At 32.8% G+C, this 17,463-nt stretch overlaps 1 protein-coding gene across 2 annotated transcripts; it reads right to left on the reverse strand.

Annotated features, from left to right (window-relative positions):
* Positions 1-10,753: 10,753 nt before the first annotated feature.
* On the reverse strand, positions 10,754-15,489 carry LOC120091782 (50S ribosomal protein L7/L12). Of its 2 annotated transcripts, XM_039049913.1 has the most exons (3): positions 15,199-15,489; positions 12,025-12,151; positions 10,754-11,908 (listed from the first exon to the last, which is right to left on the reverse strand). In XM_039049913.1, the coding sequence occupies exon 3, from the start codon at positions 11,856-11,858 to the stop codon at positions 11,277-11,279; it is 582 nt and encodes a 193-aa protein (XP_038905841.1). In that variant the 5' UTR covers positions 11,859-11,908; positions 12,025-12,151; positions 15,199-15,489; the 3' UTR covers positions 10,754-11,276. The 2 variants fall into 2 exon arrangements, with proteins under 2 accessions (XP_038905841.1, XP_038905834.1); XM_039049906.1 differs by lacking the exon at positions 12,025-12,151 and having other exon boundaries at positions 15,199-15,488.
* Between the last annotated feature and the right edge of the window lie 1,974 nt (positions 15,490-17,463).

Genomic DNA, 17,463 nt, shown 5'->3' on the forward strand with positions numbered 1-17,463 from the left:
ATCAAGTGGATAGAAATATATCTACAGTGGAGAGAGTGCAACTACTGAGCTATAGTGTCTCGATAGTTAATGAATATTGATTAATTCGGTTTAAAGAGTTTAGCTAATTAATCTCAAACCGTTGGAGTTCATGATCTATAGGTCCATAAGGTTCCTCTACTAGCTTGTAAATCTTGGATTAGTATATTGAGTGAATTTGAAATGTTCAAATTCAATCTAGGGTTTGGATAATCATATTCGATATAATTAACGTTTAATTTTGTTGAAGTTAAATGTAATTTGAGAGTTTAAAATATTTAAATGATGATTTAAATATTAATTTCATGAATAGGATTCATGTATAAGTTAGGTGTTTGGTTAATTTAATATTTGATATTAAATTATTAATTAATTAATTAGTTAGTTAATTAAAATATTAAATTGATTTTATCAAATTCCAAATTCATTTTAGAATTTGAATTTTGTTTTTAATTAATTTGAAATTAATTAAAATGGAAAATAAATTTGATAGTGGGATTATCCCACTTTTATTGAATTAAATGGTTTAATTCTAAATTCAACACAGTCTCAAGATGCTGATTGAGTTGGTGATTGCATGTGATTGTTGAATAAAATCTTCAATTTCTGAAATTGACGGAAGAGATCTCATAAATTTCCTTTCCGCAGAATTTCAACTTCTCTCTCAAACCCTCTCCTAATTAAGCTCAATCTAGAGTTCCACTAGTTAAATAGAAGTTAGAGAATAGTAGAGAAGACTCTTTTAGTGGTCCACTGTTGATTTGAAGCTCAAATTCGTGGAGAGCAGTTTGGATTTGGCGGATTTCTACAAAGGTATAAGTTCTTGAAACCCTTTTCTTTGAAATTGTTTTCATGCATGCTTTTAGAACTCAATTTAAATCTAATTAGAGTGCTTATTGATTCTAATTTCTTTCGTTGCATGCTTGTACATTCTATCAGCAGAGATGTGGGTTTGCACTCAATCTTGGTGTGAGGGAAGGAGAAGAGAATTGATAGAAATTTTCTTCTTTATATACAACATAGAGAGAAAGAGAACTAGAGAAAGACACAGAAAGAGAGAGAACTTTCTCTCTACGCCAATTTGCTACATGTGATAGGGAGAGATTAAGGGGTGAGGGAGTTATAACTTCCTCTCCTTTATTTTTAATAAATTCAAGTTCAAAAATTTGAATTTAATATATATATATATATATATATATATATATATATATATTAATCACTTAATGTATATTTAACTAATCACATATGACATAAATTGTAGTTTATTATTCTCTCAAATAACCTAAGGTATTAATATGAATCAAATTCATATTAATTTTAACCTATAGTTTTTATATAAATCACATTCATGTAAATAATAATTGAATCATATTCAAATTATAACACCTCTCAATAAAATATATAAATTTAATATGAATCATATTCATATAATTAATATTTGAATCATATTCAAATATTTATTTTTCTCATAAAACTATATATAAATTTAATATGAATCATATTCACATTAAATTATAATATATAGTTTTTATATGAATCATATTCGTATAATTAATATTTAAATCATATTCAAATATTTATTTTTCTTATAAAACTATATATAAATTTAATATGAATCATATTCACATTAAATTATAACATATAGTTTTTATATGAATCATATTCATATAATTAATATTTGAATCATATTCGAATGTTTATTTCTCTCATAAAATTATATTTAAATTTAATATGAATCATATTCACATTAAATTTTAACATATAGTTTTTTTATGAATCATATTCAAATATTTATTTCTCTCATAAAATTATATTTAAATTTAATATGAATCATATTCACATTAAATTTTAATATGTTGGTTTTATATGAATCATATTCATATAATTAATATTTGAACCATATTCAAATATTTATTTCACTTATAAAAATATATCAACATACATTATATAATGTATTAATAAACATTATTTAACTGTATCTTATACAATTAATTCTATTTAATTAATTTGAACAATTCAAATTACACCAAAATTAATTTGATTCCCATAAGTCGTCATTGAGCTAACGAGGAGACCTTATGGACATTCTTCTTCTTCTCCCATTCACAGCGACATGAACCCAATGAACTCCACAATGAGGATACCGCCATAAGTGAACCCCGAGTTATTCTCAAGGTGAGAATCAATAAAGAGTATGTGAGCTTCTATTAGTTAATTTTGGTAAGGAATAGTTGAGATCTTTGAGATCTTGGTTGAGAGAAAAACCCAGAGAGATTGAGAGCAAGATGAAGATGAAGATGACGAAGTTGTGGAACTGTTTCACGTTGTCCCTCTCTCTCTCTACCAAGCACATATTTTGAAAGATTAAGAGAAATAACTTCCCTCTAAACAAATAACTCCTTAAGGAGTTATTGTTTTTTTAAATTCAAAATAAAAAAAAAAATTAATTTAATTATTTAACCACCTAATATAACTAGATATTAAATCTCATATAATATATAATATATAGTTTATTATATCACATATAATACAACCTATAGTTTATTATTCTCTCACATAAACTATAGTATTAATATGAATCATAATTATATTAAATTTAACCTATAATTTTTACAAACTACGAAAAATATAAGAGATTTAGGACACCAATCCCAACATATAGTATATGGATAAAGTTTGTATATTATATTTGAATAAGATTCAAATATATTACACTCTCATACTATATAGTTTAATTTTGAATCCTATTCAAAAATTAATTTTATACACACACATATATTATATTAATTGTATCTCATATAATTAATGCACATTCCTTTTATTTAATTTGGACAATTCAAATTCTTCCAAAATTCTTTGATTCTTCTTTTTACCTGTTAGTAAGCTAGAAGGGGGACCTAATGGACTTACAGATTAGAAGCTTCAATGATTCGAGGTTAATTAATTGAACTCTTTAATTAAATTAATCAACATTCATTAACTCTGGATCGCTCCACTAAAGACCCATAGCTGCACTCTTTGACTGTAGAATATTTTGTGTCCATAGATATAACCATTAGAAGTAAGTTGATCGTTCACGAGTTGTTCGTAATTATAGCTGGGTTAAATTATTGTTTTACCCATGTAATTACCTTTTGTTTAAGTCCCACTGGTTCTCTAATGAACAACCTGTTTATAGTTCTACCATAAACAAAATTCTTCTCAGGTCAATGAGAGGGAGAGGCCCTATTGTTCAAAACCTAGAGTCGATACTTAAGGGAATAACTTTTCTACTTTACCCTAATGTCAGAAAGAAGTGAATTTCATCTTATGTAGTTTTGTTCCCAACTCACCACTCGATTTTATCCCCAAAATAGTAGGCTTATTAAATCGGCGACACGAGCCACTCTCACCCATATAAATTAAAGGACAAGCCCTCACAGGAAAAAGTCCATAACTTACTCAAGATTGAGATCGAGTTACATACGGTCATCCTATGGAAATATTGATCTCTCTAGTCAATGGTGTTACAAAGAAAGATTAACTATTTCTTGACTCGATCTTATACAAACTTTTTGTATAGGACATCCCCCACTTGAATGTCTCCACATGAACTATTTAGATCAAATCGTTTGTAACGATTACTGAGTGGGTTGTATCTATAACATTATCAAGATAAGGTTATGTGGAGACATTCAAGTGGGGGATGTCCTATACAAAAAGTTTGTATAAGATCGAGTCAAGAAATAGTTAATCTTATTCAAATATAGTATGAAAGTGTAATATATTTGAATCTTAATCAAATATAATTAAATAAATTATTAATATAAATGAGATTCACATAAAAACTATATATTAGAAGAGAGATATGCGTATAAATATGATTTAAATACACACTTGATTTAACATATGATATTTAATTATATTAATTAATTAGTATTTTAATTTATTTAATTTAATTAAAATTAATTAAATTAAATAAATTAAAACTCCCTTGCAATTGCAGGGAGTGGAGAGAGAGAGTTACGCTCGCTCTCTCTCCTTTATATGTTGGGTGAAATAACGTAAAAGAGAATTCTGTAGAAACACTCTCCATCTCTTTCAAAGCTCTATCTCTTACCTTACAGTGAAAAAGTTTCTTTGGTAAAACACAAAATTCCATCTTCCAAAAGAGGTTCCAACGCAACCAATTCCTTGCCAAGAGATATACCAGAGAAGTCCTTGTGGTGGTGTCCTATTCGAAGTCCAGAGGGAGGTTTGGTTTGTTATTCATAAAGTAAATTTGCTGAGAAAAAGATGGCCTTCAAAGGTAATCATCATTTCCATCTATATTCCTTCTATAATAGAAAAAAACATGCTTAGTTTATGTTTATCCTTCTCTATATTTTCTATAAATTCAAAATCGTAAATAATGATAAGGTGATCAATCGCTTCTGTTGAGGATTCAATCCCCTCACGAAGTGGGCCTCCCAAACAATGAGTTGAGTTCATATCTTAACTCATCCCATCTCATCTTCTCACCCCAAACACCTCCTAAATGATATAATATTATACCAAAAACTGTTATAAAATCAATAATTTTTTTTAATTGTATGTTTTTTAAAAAAATTAAAAAGCTTAGATTCAATTCCAATCTCTAAATTTTTAGATTATTTATTTTGATCTTCAAATTTTTAGATTTGTTCTGTTTTGGTATGCAAAACTTTTATAATATTTATTTTAATTGTTCAACTTAAAAAAACTCATTTTGGTCCTTAATTTTTTTTCTATTTGTTTCTGAAAATTAATGAGATAATTTTGAGTAGATGTAGTAATATACTGGTATGATTTCTAAAAAGAATATTGATACGAGCATAATTTTGGCACATAGATTAGAGTCTGAACATATGAAAGTATATCGAAAAATAATAATAAAGACCAAAATGATTGTTTTTTAAAAGTTTAAGGATTAAAATAAATATTATCAAATTTAGAGAAAATTTTTTATTTAAGCTTTGAAATTTAATGACGATATGCATGTTATTTTGATTAATATTGAAATTTGGAGAAATTTTTTTTACTTATGCTCTGAAAAGCTGTTGAGTTTCATTGATGTGTGCTTTTGATTTTTATTGTCATTGACTTGAATGCGCGTGTGGATGACTTGTTGTAGAAATAGGATAGCAATATCTTGAGTTATGATCTATTTATGTCTCTCTTTGAGTCTCTCATATCTTGAGCACATAGTCACTTTAATTTAGAAACTTTAACTTAAAAAAAGATTAAATTGAGGTCCCGTTGAGAGAGTTGATATACATGATAGTTTGTAATGTTAGGCTAAGAAGAAAAAAAAATAGTGTTTTTGCCTTTGAAAAAGAGTGAAAACTCATTAATAAGTACTTTAAAAGAAATATATTCTCATGAATTGTGTAAACTTGTAATGTGTACGCATGGACGGGGTAAAAAGAGCTACCTTTGCTGTGAACAGTTAAGACACCTAGGAATTGAATAGGTACGGTTCCCTGCAGTGAATGTGTGAAAGCTAGTACCCCAAGGTAAAAGAATGCAAGTTTTGGGCCATTTGTGATTAAAATCAAGGCACTTTAGTGGACATATTACTTTCTTGAAATGTGTGGATGCTTGATGATTGGTGCATGAGCCATAGTAGGAAAAAAAACTGAAGAAGCTTTCTTACGCCTAATCTTAGTTTTTGTGTTTTGAATTGAACGTGGCTTGCACACACACACATGAAAGATGATTAGATTTGGTCATGAATGATTATAACAATGGACTTGCTTGAATATTTCTAAGTTTCTAACTAGCTATTCTTTGATAAATGAATCTCTAGCACACTTATCTGGAAATTCTCTACGATCTTGTCTTATCTTTGCTCGGGACTAGCAAATTTCTAAGTTTGGGGTGATGAAATGTATCTAAAATGTGCATTATTTATCTCTTATTTAGAGTCATTTTTATTAGATTTAATCTATTTACTAGTGATTTTAGGTAATTAGTAAGAAAACAAGTATTAGAAGCCAAAAGAACCAAACCGAACCAAAACAAGGAGAAAACGTTAAAAAGCCCTAAAATAGGGCGCTACCCCTAGAGCAAGAAAGTCGCACACGTTGGAGAGCGTTGGGGCACTGTGTAGGAGCATCATTGCGCTCTATCGTAGTGCAGCGCTACGTTGTGGCTGCGGAATGTGTGTGAGGTTCCAAATCAGGGCAGCGCCACAGCTACCTTAACTTTCTATGTGTAAAAATTGCATTTTTGGTAAGAACTTGGCATCATGCAAGAGTTTTCTATATATTTGGAGATTGATTAGCTGTTCAGGGGAGGAAGAAGCACGAAATTAAGAGCCCTTCAAATGAGAGGAAGCTTTAAAATAAATTGGAGAGTGTGAAGGAATTGATTTGGAGGTCGTTTGAGATTCCGGGGTGCTGACCGAGGCGAGATTGGTGGAATTCAAAAATGGGGGAGCACTACGACAGTGGAGTTTTCTTATTCATTTTCTTCTCTTTTACTTTACCATGTTGAATTTGTATGAAGATATGCATTTGGCAACCATGAGTGGCTAGACTTTTTAATTTTAGAATGTTTATGGTTTTATTATGAATTTGAGTTAATGCATTGAATTTTATGGAAAATTATGTTGTTTAATGTTTTCCAATATTATTATGCTTTATTACGTCGATTGATCGTAGATGTATGCTAGGTTGAATTTTCAATTGAGAGATTGCATATTTAACCGGAACTATAGTGTTGAATCATTATCTAACCTTTCATCCAAATAGTTAGGATGATAATGAAAGTTGATCATGACAAATCTTAATGACAAGCTTCTTACCTTTGTTTTAAGAAATTAGTCATCAAATAAGATGAGAGAAGTTTATTGTTTAATGATAATAAATCGAAGCTTAGTTTCTACACTTAAATATCTCAATTTCACAAGTTTCAATAGAATCTTTCAATGAATCAATGAAGTAATAAACAAAATCGACACCTTATGATGCTTTTTATCTCTCAAATTTCAGACTTTATTTATTAACTTTCATTTGATTCCATCATCTAGTTTTGATTTCTTAGCTAAAATTAACACGATTCTGAAATAGATAAACAATAACTGTGAATTTGATCCTAAGGACGATACTCAGCATTTTATGTCGTTTTACTTTACTATAACTTGATCACGTGCGTTTGTGTGCATCGACATCAGTCAATAGTTGAATGTGTGTTAATATGTCTTTTGAATTTAATACACACAAGAAACAAAAATGGATCGAAAGACTTGAATCTCAAGCCTAAAATGTTTTTTTTGTCCCTTTTATAAAACTAAAGAACATTGACCTTTTGATTACATCTCATCAAACAACGTTACAAATTTACGCTTAATTTCTCCCTCTTCATTTTTCTCGTGATTTCCTTATTTCTCTCTTTTTCTTCTTCTCTCTCACTTTCACTCTCTTCTTCGTCTTCTCTTCCTCCAGCAAGACCACGCGACAAACTTTGACGAGGCATTCTTCTCCGACCTACATTTCTTCTTTGACAAGACCAAGCTTTTCTTCTTTGACCGACTTCTTCTTCTCTCTCTCTCTCTTTTTCGTTGCATTGCACAATGAACCCACGCAGAGAGCAGGAGCGAGACCAAGAGCCAAAGAGACAAAACCGTGAGATAAAGGGAGAGAGGAAGCTATTTCCGAAAGGAAAGGGAGCAAGCGAACGAGAAAGCGAGGAGCGAGAGAACAATAGAGAAATGAGCGAGAGCCAATCCATGTACACACGAAGGTTTCATTTAAGTAATTTCACTCGAATTTCACATTGGCAAAGGGTCAAAAAGACATTAAGATTTGTATCATAATTTTGAGAACTAGTAAGAGGGAAAAGAAATAAAATATTGAATTACCGATTTTATAGTCACGAAGACTTTGTTGATTCTTTCCACGATTCAAATTAGTTTATTAATTATGATTAGTTAAAAAGATTCATTATGATTGAATATAATATTCCTCTATCCGCCTTTTCCTTTATTTGACTAGTCATTGTTTTACTTGATCTTAAGGAAAGTTTTTTTTTTTTAATTTTGAAATGTTGTGGGATTTTATATTTTAACTTGAAATTTTGATTTATGTTTGATTGCTAAAAAAATTGATGTAAGAATTTGACAAATAGGACAAAAACTAGATTATCTATATAAGTTGCATTAAAAATTAGTTCTTTTTTTAGCTCAAAATAACTTCAAAAGGAATTAACCATACTAAAGATAGAAGCATTTTTTTAATTTTTCTTTTTAAAATAAATTGTATTAATGCGACTTCTAAAAGTTCACAGATATATTTTTTAAACCGTGCTAACGATTATTTTCATAAACTAACGATAAGATTATTTTTGGATTTTTTTATAGAAGTATAAGAATATTGTTGGAACTAATGAATTTCAAAAGTATTTTAAAACCAAATACTAACCATTTCCATTTCCATTCAAATCTAATGTTAATGAAAGTATTAATATATATATTTTTTTAAAATTTAAGAGTACTATTGAAAATTTTAAAAGTTCAAGAGTACTTGTGACACACAGTATAAAGTTCAATTTTTTTTTTCTTTTTTGAAGTTTAAAAGTTCAAGGATACTTGTGACACAGTATAAAATTCAAAGATATATTCTATAATTTAACCTACCACTAGGGACAAAATTGAGAAAAACTTCAATCGTACGATTTTTAATTACCGAGTGTCTAAATCATATAGCTTATGTGTTGGCCTGTATGTCCTAAAACTCGCAATTTGTAATGTTAAACATATTTTATTATTAATAAAGATGTTATTGACGTTTATTCAATAAAATTGTTGTTGAATATGTGAATTCTTATAAAGACCAAATCTAATAAACTAAAGATTCATGACTATTATATGAATACATGAACTTTATGTGAAGACATAAGAGTATATCAAGTTTAGTAAATAGCCAAAATGGTTATAGTATACGAATAAGGTTGGGTAGTGTTGTTACAATTTGTTGTAAAGTGCTACAAATGAAGTGATCCTGATTCTTTCGTGTATTGACATGAGGAGTGGGGTGTCCTAAGCAATGAGTTTGCATAAGATCGGACCAATAATTAAGTCACTCTTACTTTATAACGTTGTTTACCATATAAGACTGACTATTTTAAATCAATGACCTAGGTAACTTGACATTAATCTTGAGCTAACTATGAACTCCTGTTTATTCGAGATTATCCTTAGATTTACATGGGTGAGGGTTGGCTCAACAACGTTGGCTCAATAAGCCTCCTATTTCAGGGGTAAGACTATGTAGATAATTGAAAACATAGGGTGCAAGACAGAATTTACTTCTACCCGATTTTAAGGATAGTAAAGAGGTTGTTCCCTTAAGTGCTGACTTCAAGTCTTGAACAAGGGGCCCCACTCTCATTTTCCCGAGAGGGACTTGGTTTTGTGATGAGGGACTTGGTTTAGTGATTGGATCACAAACTGATTATACATTAGAGGATCAATGGGACTTAAGGATAATCTCAAGGGTAAAATAGCTTTTGACCCAACCTTTAGTGGAGTGACTCGTTAATTAACGAATGGTGGTTAATTAGGTTAAAGAGTTTAGTCGGTTAATTACGAATCGTTAGAGCCCATGACCTGTAAGTCCATGAAATCCCCTACTAGCTCATATTGGATTAAACCTTAAAACGAACGAATTTGAAGTGTTCAAAATTGGTTTTTGGAGCAAAGTAGTAAATATATATAATATATTTAACCTAATGTTTAATTATGAATTAAACATAAAGAGAGAGAAAATATGAAATATTTAAATAAGATTTAAATATCAAGATTAGATTATGAATAGGGATTCACATAAATTGGGATTAGTGTTGGATTTAATTTTTAAATTGTTTAATTAATTATAATATTAATTTAATTTTAAAATTGATTAATTTTAAAATTAAATGAAATTGATCAAAATTGTATTAAAAGTCAAATTGTTAACTAAGCCAAAAATGCAATAGAAGGCAAATTGTTGATTTTTAATTTTTTAAAGTCAAAAAGTCAAATTTGTTGACTTTGAACTTTGAAAGAAACTTTGACCAAGTTAGTGGAAAGATCCAACATTTGAGTAGGAAATTCCAACTATTGAATAGCTAAGTGTCATTTTTATTTGAAGACACTTGCCCCACTAAATCCCACTTTGAGTTAGTGATTTTTTTAGTATCAAATTCTCATCAAACTCAAAGTTGCATGTTTTGCATGTAATGGTCTTTAAAAGGGAGTGTTTAATGAATTTTAAAACTCTTGGCCATAATGGAATTGTATGAAATTATGTAATAATCTCTGACTCTAAACATTTTTCTCTCTAAGACTTAATAGTCACTCACCGGATCCCACCATCTCATTCTAAGGCCGAAAAATAGTCGGGAAGACTCTCGTGGTGGTCTACAAACCATTCGTAAGAAGATTGGAACTAATTTGGAGAAGATTCAAAGTCTACAAAAGTTATATTCTATTCCCCCTTTTAGTTGTTTCTTTTGCATGCTTATCTTTGTAATGAACCTAATTAGAGTACTTTATATCTGTTTTTCTTTCGTTGCACATGTGTTCGTTCCATCGTTATGTGCACTTCGACAAATCTTACAAAACAAATATCTAATCCAACAACATTGCTTGGGCAGAAAACTACAAACAAATTAATATGCAAGTAGGTAATCACCGAGAAGGGTCATCATAGATTAACGAAACATGAAAGAAGCTGGTATTACACAAACATATTTCTAAGCCAACTGAAATAATGATCATTAAAACTATAAATAAACTTTTAATGAGATACTTTTGTTACCGCTCTAATACAGCTTGCATGCATCTGCACGCCTTAGCAAGAACGGTAGAAAGTCTCTCCCAAGCACAGCTACACCACCTCCATCTTCTGCTTATGTTATTATCATCTGAACTAATATACAACACAGAACTTGATTTTGAAGAACTCAAATCACATATATAATTTAGGTTTCGATGATGCGTAATTGCTCAAACAGTTAAAAGGCACTCTTTATAGTAGATTTGAATTTACTCTACTACATTTGTTTTCTTATATCATATTCTAGAAAGAAAAACAAAAGCCTAAATTACTCCACAAGTCAAAACAAGTTTAAAAGAGGTGACTTATTGTCCTTCATCCTTTGTGCAACTCAACTGGCAGGCAGCATCAACTCACAGAAGAATATCAGTGATTGAAACTAGGAATTGGCTAGTTGGAAAAATATAAACAAAAAGTTATTACCAATTTTAGAACAATTGTTTACTCCATCACAGCAACTCCTCCAGCAGCTTTGATTTTTTCGATGATGTCGTTTGCTTCCTCTTTGGTCACCCCTTGCTTAAGAATTGCAGGTACTTTTTCTACCAAGTCTTTTGCCTCCTTCAGACCCAGATTAGTGAAAGACCTTACTTCTTTAATCACCTTAATTTTTGAAGCAGCATCAAATTTCTCTAGCTTCACATCGAAAGCAGTTTTTTCCTTTTTCTCCTCCACCTTGGAAGATCCTGCCCCTGCCCCTCCTTCGGAACCCATGTCCAAGCCATCCACTGAAATTGGCTGCAGCTTAGGATGTTTAAGTCTTTCCCTGAGTGTGGGACCGATCTGGCAACGGTCTTCCGCAGGCAGTGCTGCAATTCTTTCAGCAAGCTCAATGATTTTATCAGAGGGTGGGGGCCTAGGGCCATATGGATCATAAAATGGTGGATACTTGTATCTTTTTGGCTTGGCATTTGGGTCTCTGAGAGCAAAATCAGACTGAAAGAAACGGACCTGTGACAACCCAATTATTTTAGCAAATGTGGAACGGACTTGAAGGGATCGTGCAACTACAGTCAGCTTCATTATTTCTTCAATTCAATATCAGTGAATTGTTGAATCATGGAACAAAATCCCTGAGGAACATGAAAATCAAAGGTCAATTGTCATAGATGAAAATGTAAGTACAAAACTTCAAAGGTGTCATTTAGAATCCCTGTGGAATACAAAAATTTAAGATCAATTAACAGACCATAGATAAAAACTAGGACAGAGATCTGTAGAACGCAGTTAGTGTAAGTTGTTGTTGAGCTATAACCATCCCTCCCTCTCACCTCCCCCAAATATCATGAAGGACAATATCATCAATTTTAACATACCTGAAAATTGAATAAAAATATTAGGGGGCATTTGGCATGCAAAAGTGGGTTGAATTGTTAACAATTATCTAATTGTGGAGTAAAATTATCTATAGAGTTAAAAAAGTCAGTGTTTGAGGTGCAAAGTTGAATTGACTCAGTAAGTCCATGTTTGCGTTGTTAAGTATTGGGACATGAAGTCTGCATTTGGAGTGTTGAGTTGAGTTATTTTGTCAAGGGTATGTGGTTTAGTTTTTTGTAACCTAATGGAATTGCTTTGCTTAAGTATGAGAATTTGGTCTATTGACGACATCTATGAAGCACAGACACAGACACAAATATGATAGGATATGACAATATGCCAAGTTCTAAAAGACAAAAATACGGATACGTCGATGATACTTTTTTTTTATTAAAAAATTCTAGGATACATGTAAATTAAACATAAAGATACTAAATATAATACACTGGAAGCATATAATGTCAAGTTAATGACAATAATACAGAATACAAAATAAAAGTCAAACGCTGAAATACAATACAAAAAGCAACATCAGAGATATTGAAAAACAATAGTCAATAGAATAAATGAAAAAAAGTTGGTGGTGCATCAGGGTCGGATTGATCAAAGAAGAAGATTAGAGAGAAAAGAACGAAGATAAACAAAGAACTTTGTTAAACTGTTGAAGATATTCAAGTGGGTTATTTTCGGTTACTTTGCAGGAATACAAGTGTGGAGATGAAGATTAGATGATTCACGGGTTTTTTTTTTTTTCATTTAGTTTTGGGTTGGGAAATACTAGATGAGTTGCATTTTTTAAGGTCACCGTGTGTCCCCTTCATGTATTTGGAAGGGGCCATGCGTAAGCACAATACACCAAATCGTGAATCAGATACGTATTGTGAAGTATATGAGAGAATTGGTATCTGATACATATCAAATATCTATTCATTACCTCACATAAAGTATTTGTGCTTCATAGGACAACATTAACCAATTCTAACAAGTGCTTGTCAATCTTCCTAGACTTGCAACTGGAAGATAGTGCATCAGGAGAAATTCATCAATTATAGATGGGCTGTTAGTGAAAAATCCTTGGGGGCAGGGTAATTGGACGCATGAAGCATTTCAATAAGCTTATCGAAAGTTTCCTCCCCCTGATATACCTCTAAACAATGTAGCATCACATGGTCAAATCCAAGAAATTTCCCCTGCTTGTACCAAGATAGATAGATTTTCTACCTCAGTTGGATATACCTTTTTACAGCCTTACTTAAACAAATTTATTCTATAGGTTGTACAACTGTGTTCTTGAGTTCTAAGTTGGATGGATTGTTTCAAATTGTAACCATAGTTCATCACCCTCAGCTCGGGAACTTTCAAGTGGGACACTTTTTTTTTTTTTTTTTTTGGTAGGTGCAAACATCAGTTTAGTTTAGTCCACTTTTGTGCCCAATAACCCAACCAAGATTTTGATCCATTCACTTAATTAGGTTCTGTTTCTCTCCCAAACTATAAGCATTTTCATAAAAATGGTAGAACGACCAGAACGACCAGTCAATCAGATTCAATAAAATCAACTTAACTAACCAAATCAGAAATTCTGATCGTGAAAATCTAAATAACAGTAACAGCCAGGCAATGGACAAAGCTCAATAGCAATCAAACTTAGAAACTGTAAATAAAAAGTCAAAAGGGGGAGGGGAATACGACTGAAAATCACATGAGGAGGTAAGCATGAATAGAGCATGAATCAAATAAATGGGTATTTAAAGAAACGGAAAATTAAACCTTCAATCTAACAAATCAATGGCAACTGAGTTACGAGAGGAAGATAGATTGGACCATCGAGGCATAGAAACGATGTTATGTGAGGTGATATCGTCGGAACTTAAGACTGCAGTAACTGAGAATGCAGCCTGTGGTGGTGGCTACTGAGACACTGTCCCGCAGGAACAGCGTGCAGTGAGGGGAGGATGCAATGGCTGGTAATGGGAGGGAGGGGTGGCTGAAGGTGAAATAGGGTTTAGAAAAAAAGGACGCTACGATTGTTAAATAAAAATTAAGGTAAGTGGCTAGGATAACTTGGTTTAGAAGTCTCATTTGCAATCGACGAAGTAATCATATGAAAACAAAATAAATGATCATGATGAGCTCAAATTAGGAGAAGAAAAGACTTAGCTTATCACTTCATTACTGGATACAAGTTCTAGTATTCATGCCCAATATGATTATTTTTGCATCTGGCAATGTAATGGAAGTGGATATCATTGCCTTCAAATGTGTATAGTAGAAGACTTGAGAAACTGCTAAACACCAGAAGTACACTTCTATCGACATTATGTTGATGCCGAAATAATCCACATTAATTATATCATCTAATGACATAATAACTACATTCTTCAAAAATAATTTATATAGCCTATAATCGAATATCTACATTCTTCTAATAATCCACCTCTATGTTTCTAACTCTCCTATCCACCCTCACCACTGTACATCAGTCCAACATCATGTTTGTCTTAGTTATCGATGGTTGTCTCAACACTTAAAGATACAATTTAGTAAAATATGTATGCGTTATAATCTCTAGAATCAGATATGAGAGAGAGAGAAAAAAAACACCCTCGTTATTCAATTAAATCACCTACACACGGGTCATAAAAAAGAACAATCAAACAATAAAACCATTCCTTCATAAACCAAACACCGATACATCAAACCCAAAACGAGGTTCCCTTTCAAGCTCTAAGCATTTCCAGCACAGACAAACAGATCCAAATCTCAGACACTGACCACATTGACTCATTAAAAACTCTCAAACAGGATCAAGTAAATCCCAAATATTAAAAAAATTTAGAAAATCAAAGAAAATGATGGATGAGGGAGGAGCGATTGAAGCTATAATAGAATAAAAAGATACAAGTAGCCCTTACATAGGTGCGCGAGAGGTTGCACTGACTACATTAGAAACTTGTAAAGCATCATTTCTCCTTAAATTTTGAAACCCACAATCACAAAGGAGGAAAATAGCCAAAAAAAAAAATCCAAAAATCCAAAAGCGAACCTGAGACAAGTGAGCTGTTCAACGGCGAGCGGCGTGAGTAGCAGAGCGAAGGCGAAAGAGTGAAGCGTGAAAAGAAAAAACTGACAATACTAGAAACCTTGTGGAAAAGGCTTGGGTAACCAACAGCGTTCAGGTTCGAATGGTTTCAAAATCGCAGATCTAATTCTACATGCTACGATGGGTTACAGCATTCGTCGGAGTCGAGCTGCTGCGCGTTGAACCGTGATGGGAAGAGAGAAAAGAGATGGAGAGCGGGGTAAAAGATGGGTCTTAGATTTGGTGGGGGTAGGGTTTCTACTTTTATTTATTTATTTTTAATTTTATCTCCCTTTCTTTTGGAGGGAGTGTTTGGAGTAGGAACACTTCTAAGACTATAATAAACTCGGATCGTAATTTCCCTACTTAAGCAGATAATTAAGGAAGTTAACTAAATGTGAGATAAATCTTATGTTAAGAAAAAGAAAATTTCTAAATGTTGAAGAGATTTTCTTCTAGTAGCTTTGAGGTAAGACTTAACTAGTGGAATTTGGCTAAGTGTGAAGTCAAAAAGAAACCATGTGTGTGGTATTAGAAAACATTAATGCATGAGATGATGTTAAGTTTGTAGAGGTAAAAATGAATTAAGCATTAAGCCAAGGGCAACCATGCGTTAAGCTTATGAGGTTTGGATGCATGTTGGCCGAAGCGTTGGCAAGAGGCATTACCAAAGGTTGCCCCATGCGTTGAGGCTGCGTGAGCGAGAGCGAGAAAGCGAGATAATGAGTGCAAGGTGCTGAGTGGACGATCATGTAGCTACAGATGGTGCTAAATGATGTGAAGTGATGCGCTAGACAATGGAGTTATACGATAGGCGATGACACTATACGATCAGTGTAAGCTCTGGACGATAAGCATAGAAGTTAGACGATAATACTAGACGATAGCGCTAAACGATGAGCGGGCGCTAGACGATAAGTGTAGACGTTGGACGATGCATTAGGTGGTGGCGTTGGACGATAGACACAAGCGCTACACGATGGTGCTATACGATAAGCGTGAGCGCTACATGATAGGCATTTCATGATAGACGCAGATGCTAGACGATGGCGCTACACGATAAGCAGACACGCTAGCCGATGGGCGTGATATGTTAGACAATAGGCATCAACGCTACGCGATGAGCGACAGCGAGATTGTTTAGAGCGAGAGATCACTAAACGATGAGTTATGCGATAGACTATGCACTGAATGATGAGCGGCAGCGAGATTGTTAACAACGAGAGATACGCGATAGCGAGATCATTGAGAACAAGAGATCACTAAACAATTGAGCTATGCGATGGGGCATAAGTGCTATGCGATAGGCACAAGCACTAAACGATTGGCAACAGCGAGAGGGTGAATGACAGCGAGAGGGTTGGATGCTAAGGGACAGTGAAAGATTAACTAAACGATGGAGCTGTGCGATGAAGTGCAAGACTATACGATGGACTAGACGATGAGCCAAGTGTTTAAGCGGTGCTGAGGCTTGCGTTACGCAAGGCTGATGAATTCACCGAATAAGTGGCTATACCAAGAGAAGGTTGAGCTTGAATTAGAGTTTCATGCAAAGAAAGTCTTATGCATGAAGAAGACAACTCAATCTCATGGAAGTAGGTGAGTAGCATGGGAACTAGGTGAATGGCAAGGAAGAAGGTGGTGGCAAAGCATGGTGCAAACACTCCAAAGTAGGAGGTGTCTTGCGTTGAAGGCTTTGTAAGATGAAAAGGATCAGTTTTTTTAGCCTATAAATACCACCACAGAGTGCTTCTTCAGTTCATAAACTGAAATCCTCTTGAAATATAGTAGGAAGAGTGGTTGAGAGCAGTTTCGGAGGAAGATCATGCGTTTCCAAAAGGAGGAGATGTTGTCGGACAGCGAGGTTTGAAAGTAGCATCAACTTAGGACGAAGAGTTCTCTTAGAATACTCGAGTGTTTTGAGTGATTCCAAAGCCAACTGAAATATCTGAGAGTCTAGTTTTCAAGGTAGAGCTGCCGAAGAAAAGGCTCCAAGGAATCAGGCTAGAGAATGAGGAAAAGACAAAAGGGTTGACCTCTTGGATAAGCTTGGGCTTGCCTTGATCTTTTGATGATTTCGGCCAAACCACGAGGAGTTCTGAGTTAAGATTTTAAGATAAGCTTTCTGAGACATTTTAGAGCATGTTTGTAGAAGGAAGTATCTCTAAATAAGACTTGAAACTATGAGTAATCTATGCTTGAAATTGAATTTAGAATTTAGAGTTCAAA

The sequence above is a fragment of the Benincasa hispida genome, chromosome 1 (genome assembly GCF_009727055.1).
Source record: "Benincasa hispida cultivar B227 chromosome 1, ASM972705v1, whole genome shotgun sequence".
In the NCBI taxonomy this organism is placed as follows: domain Eukaryota; kingdom Viridiplantae; phylum Streptophyta; class Magnoliopsida; order Cucurbitales; family Cucurbitaceae; genus Benincasa; species Benincasa hispida.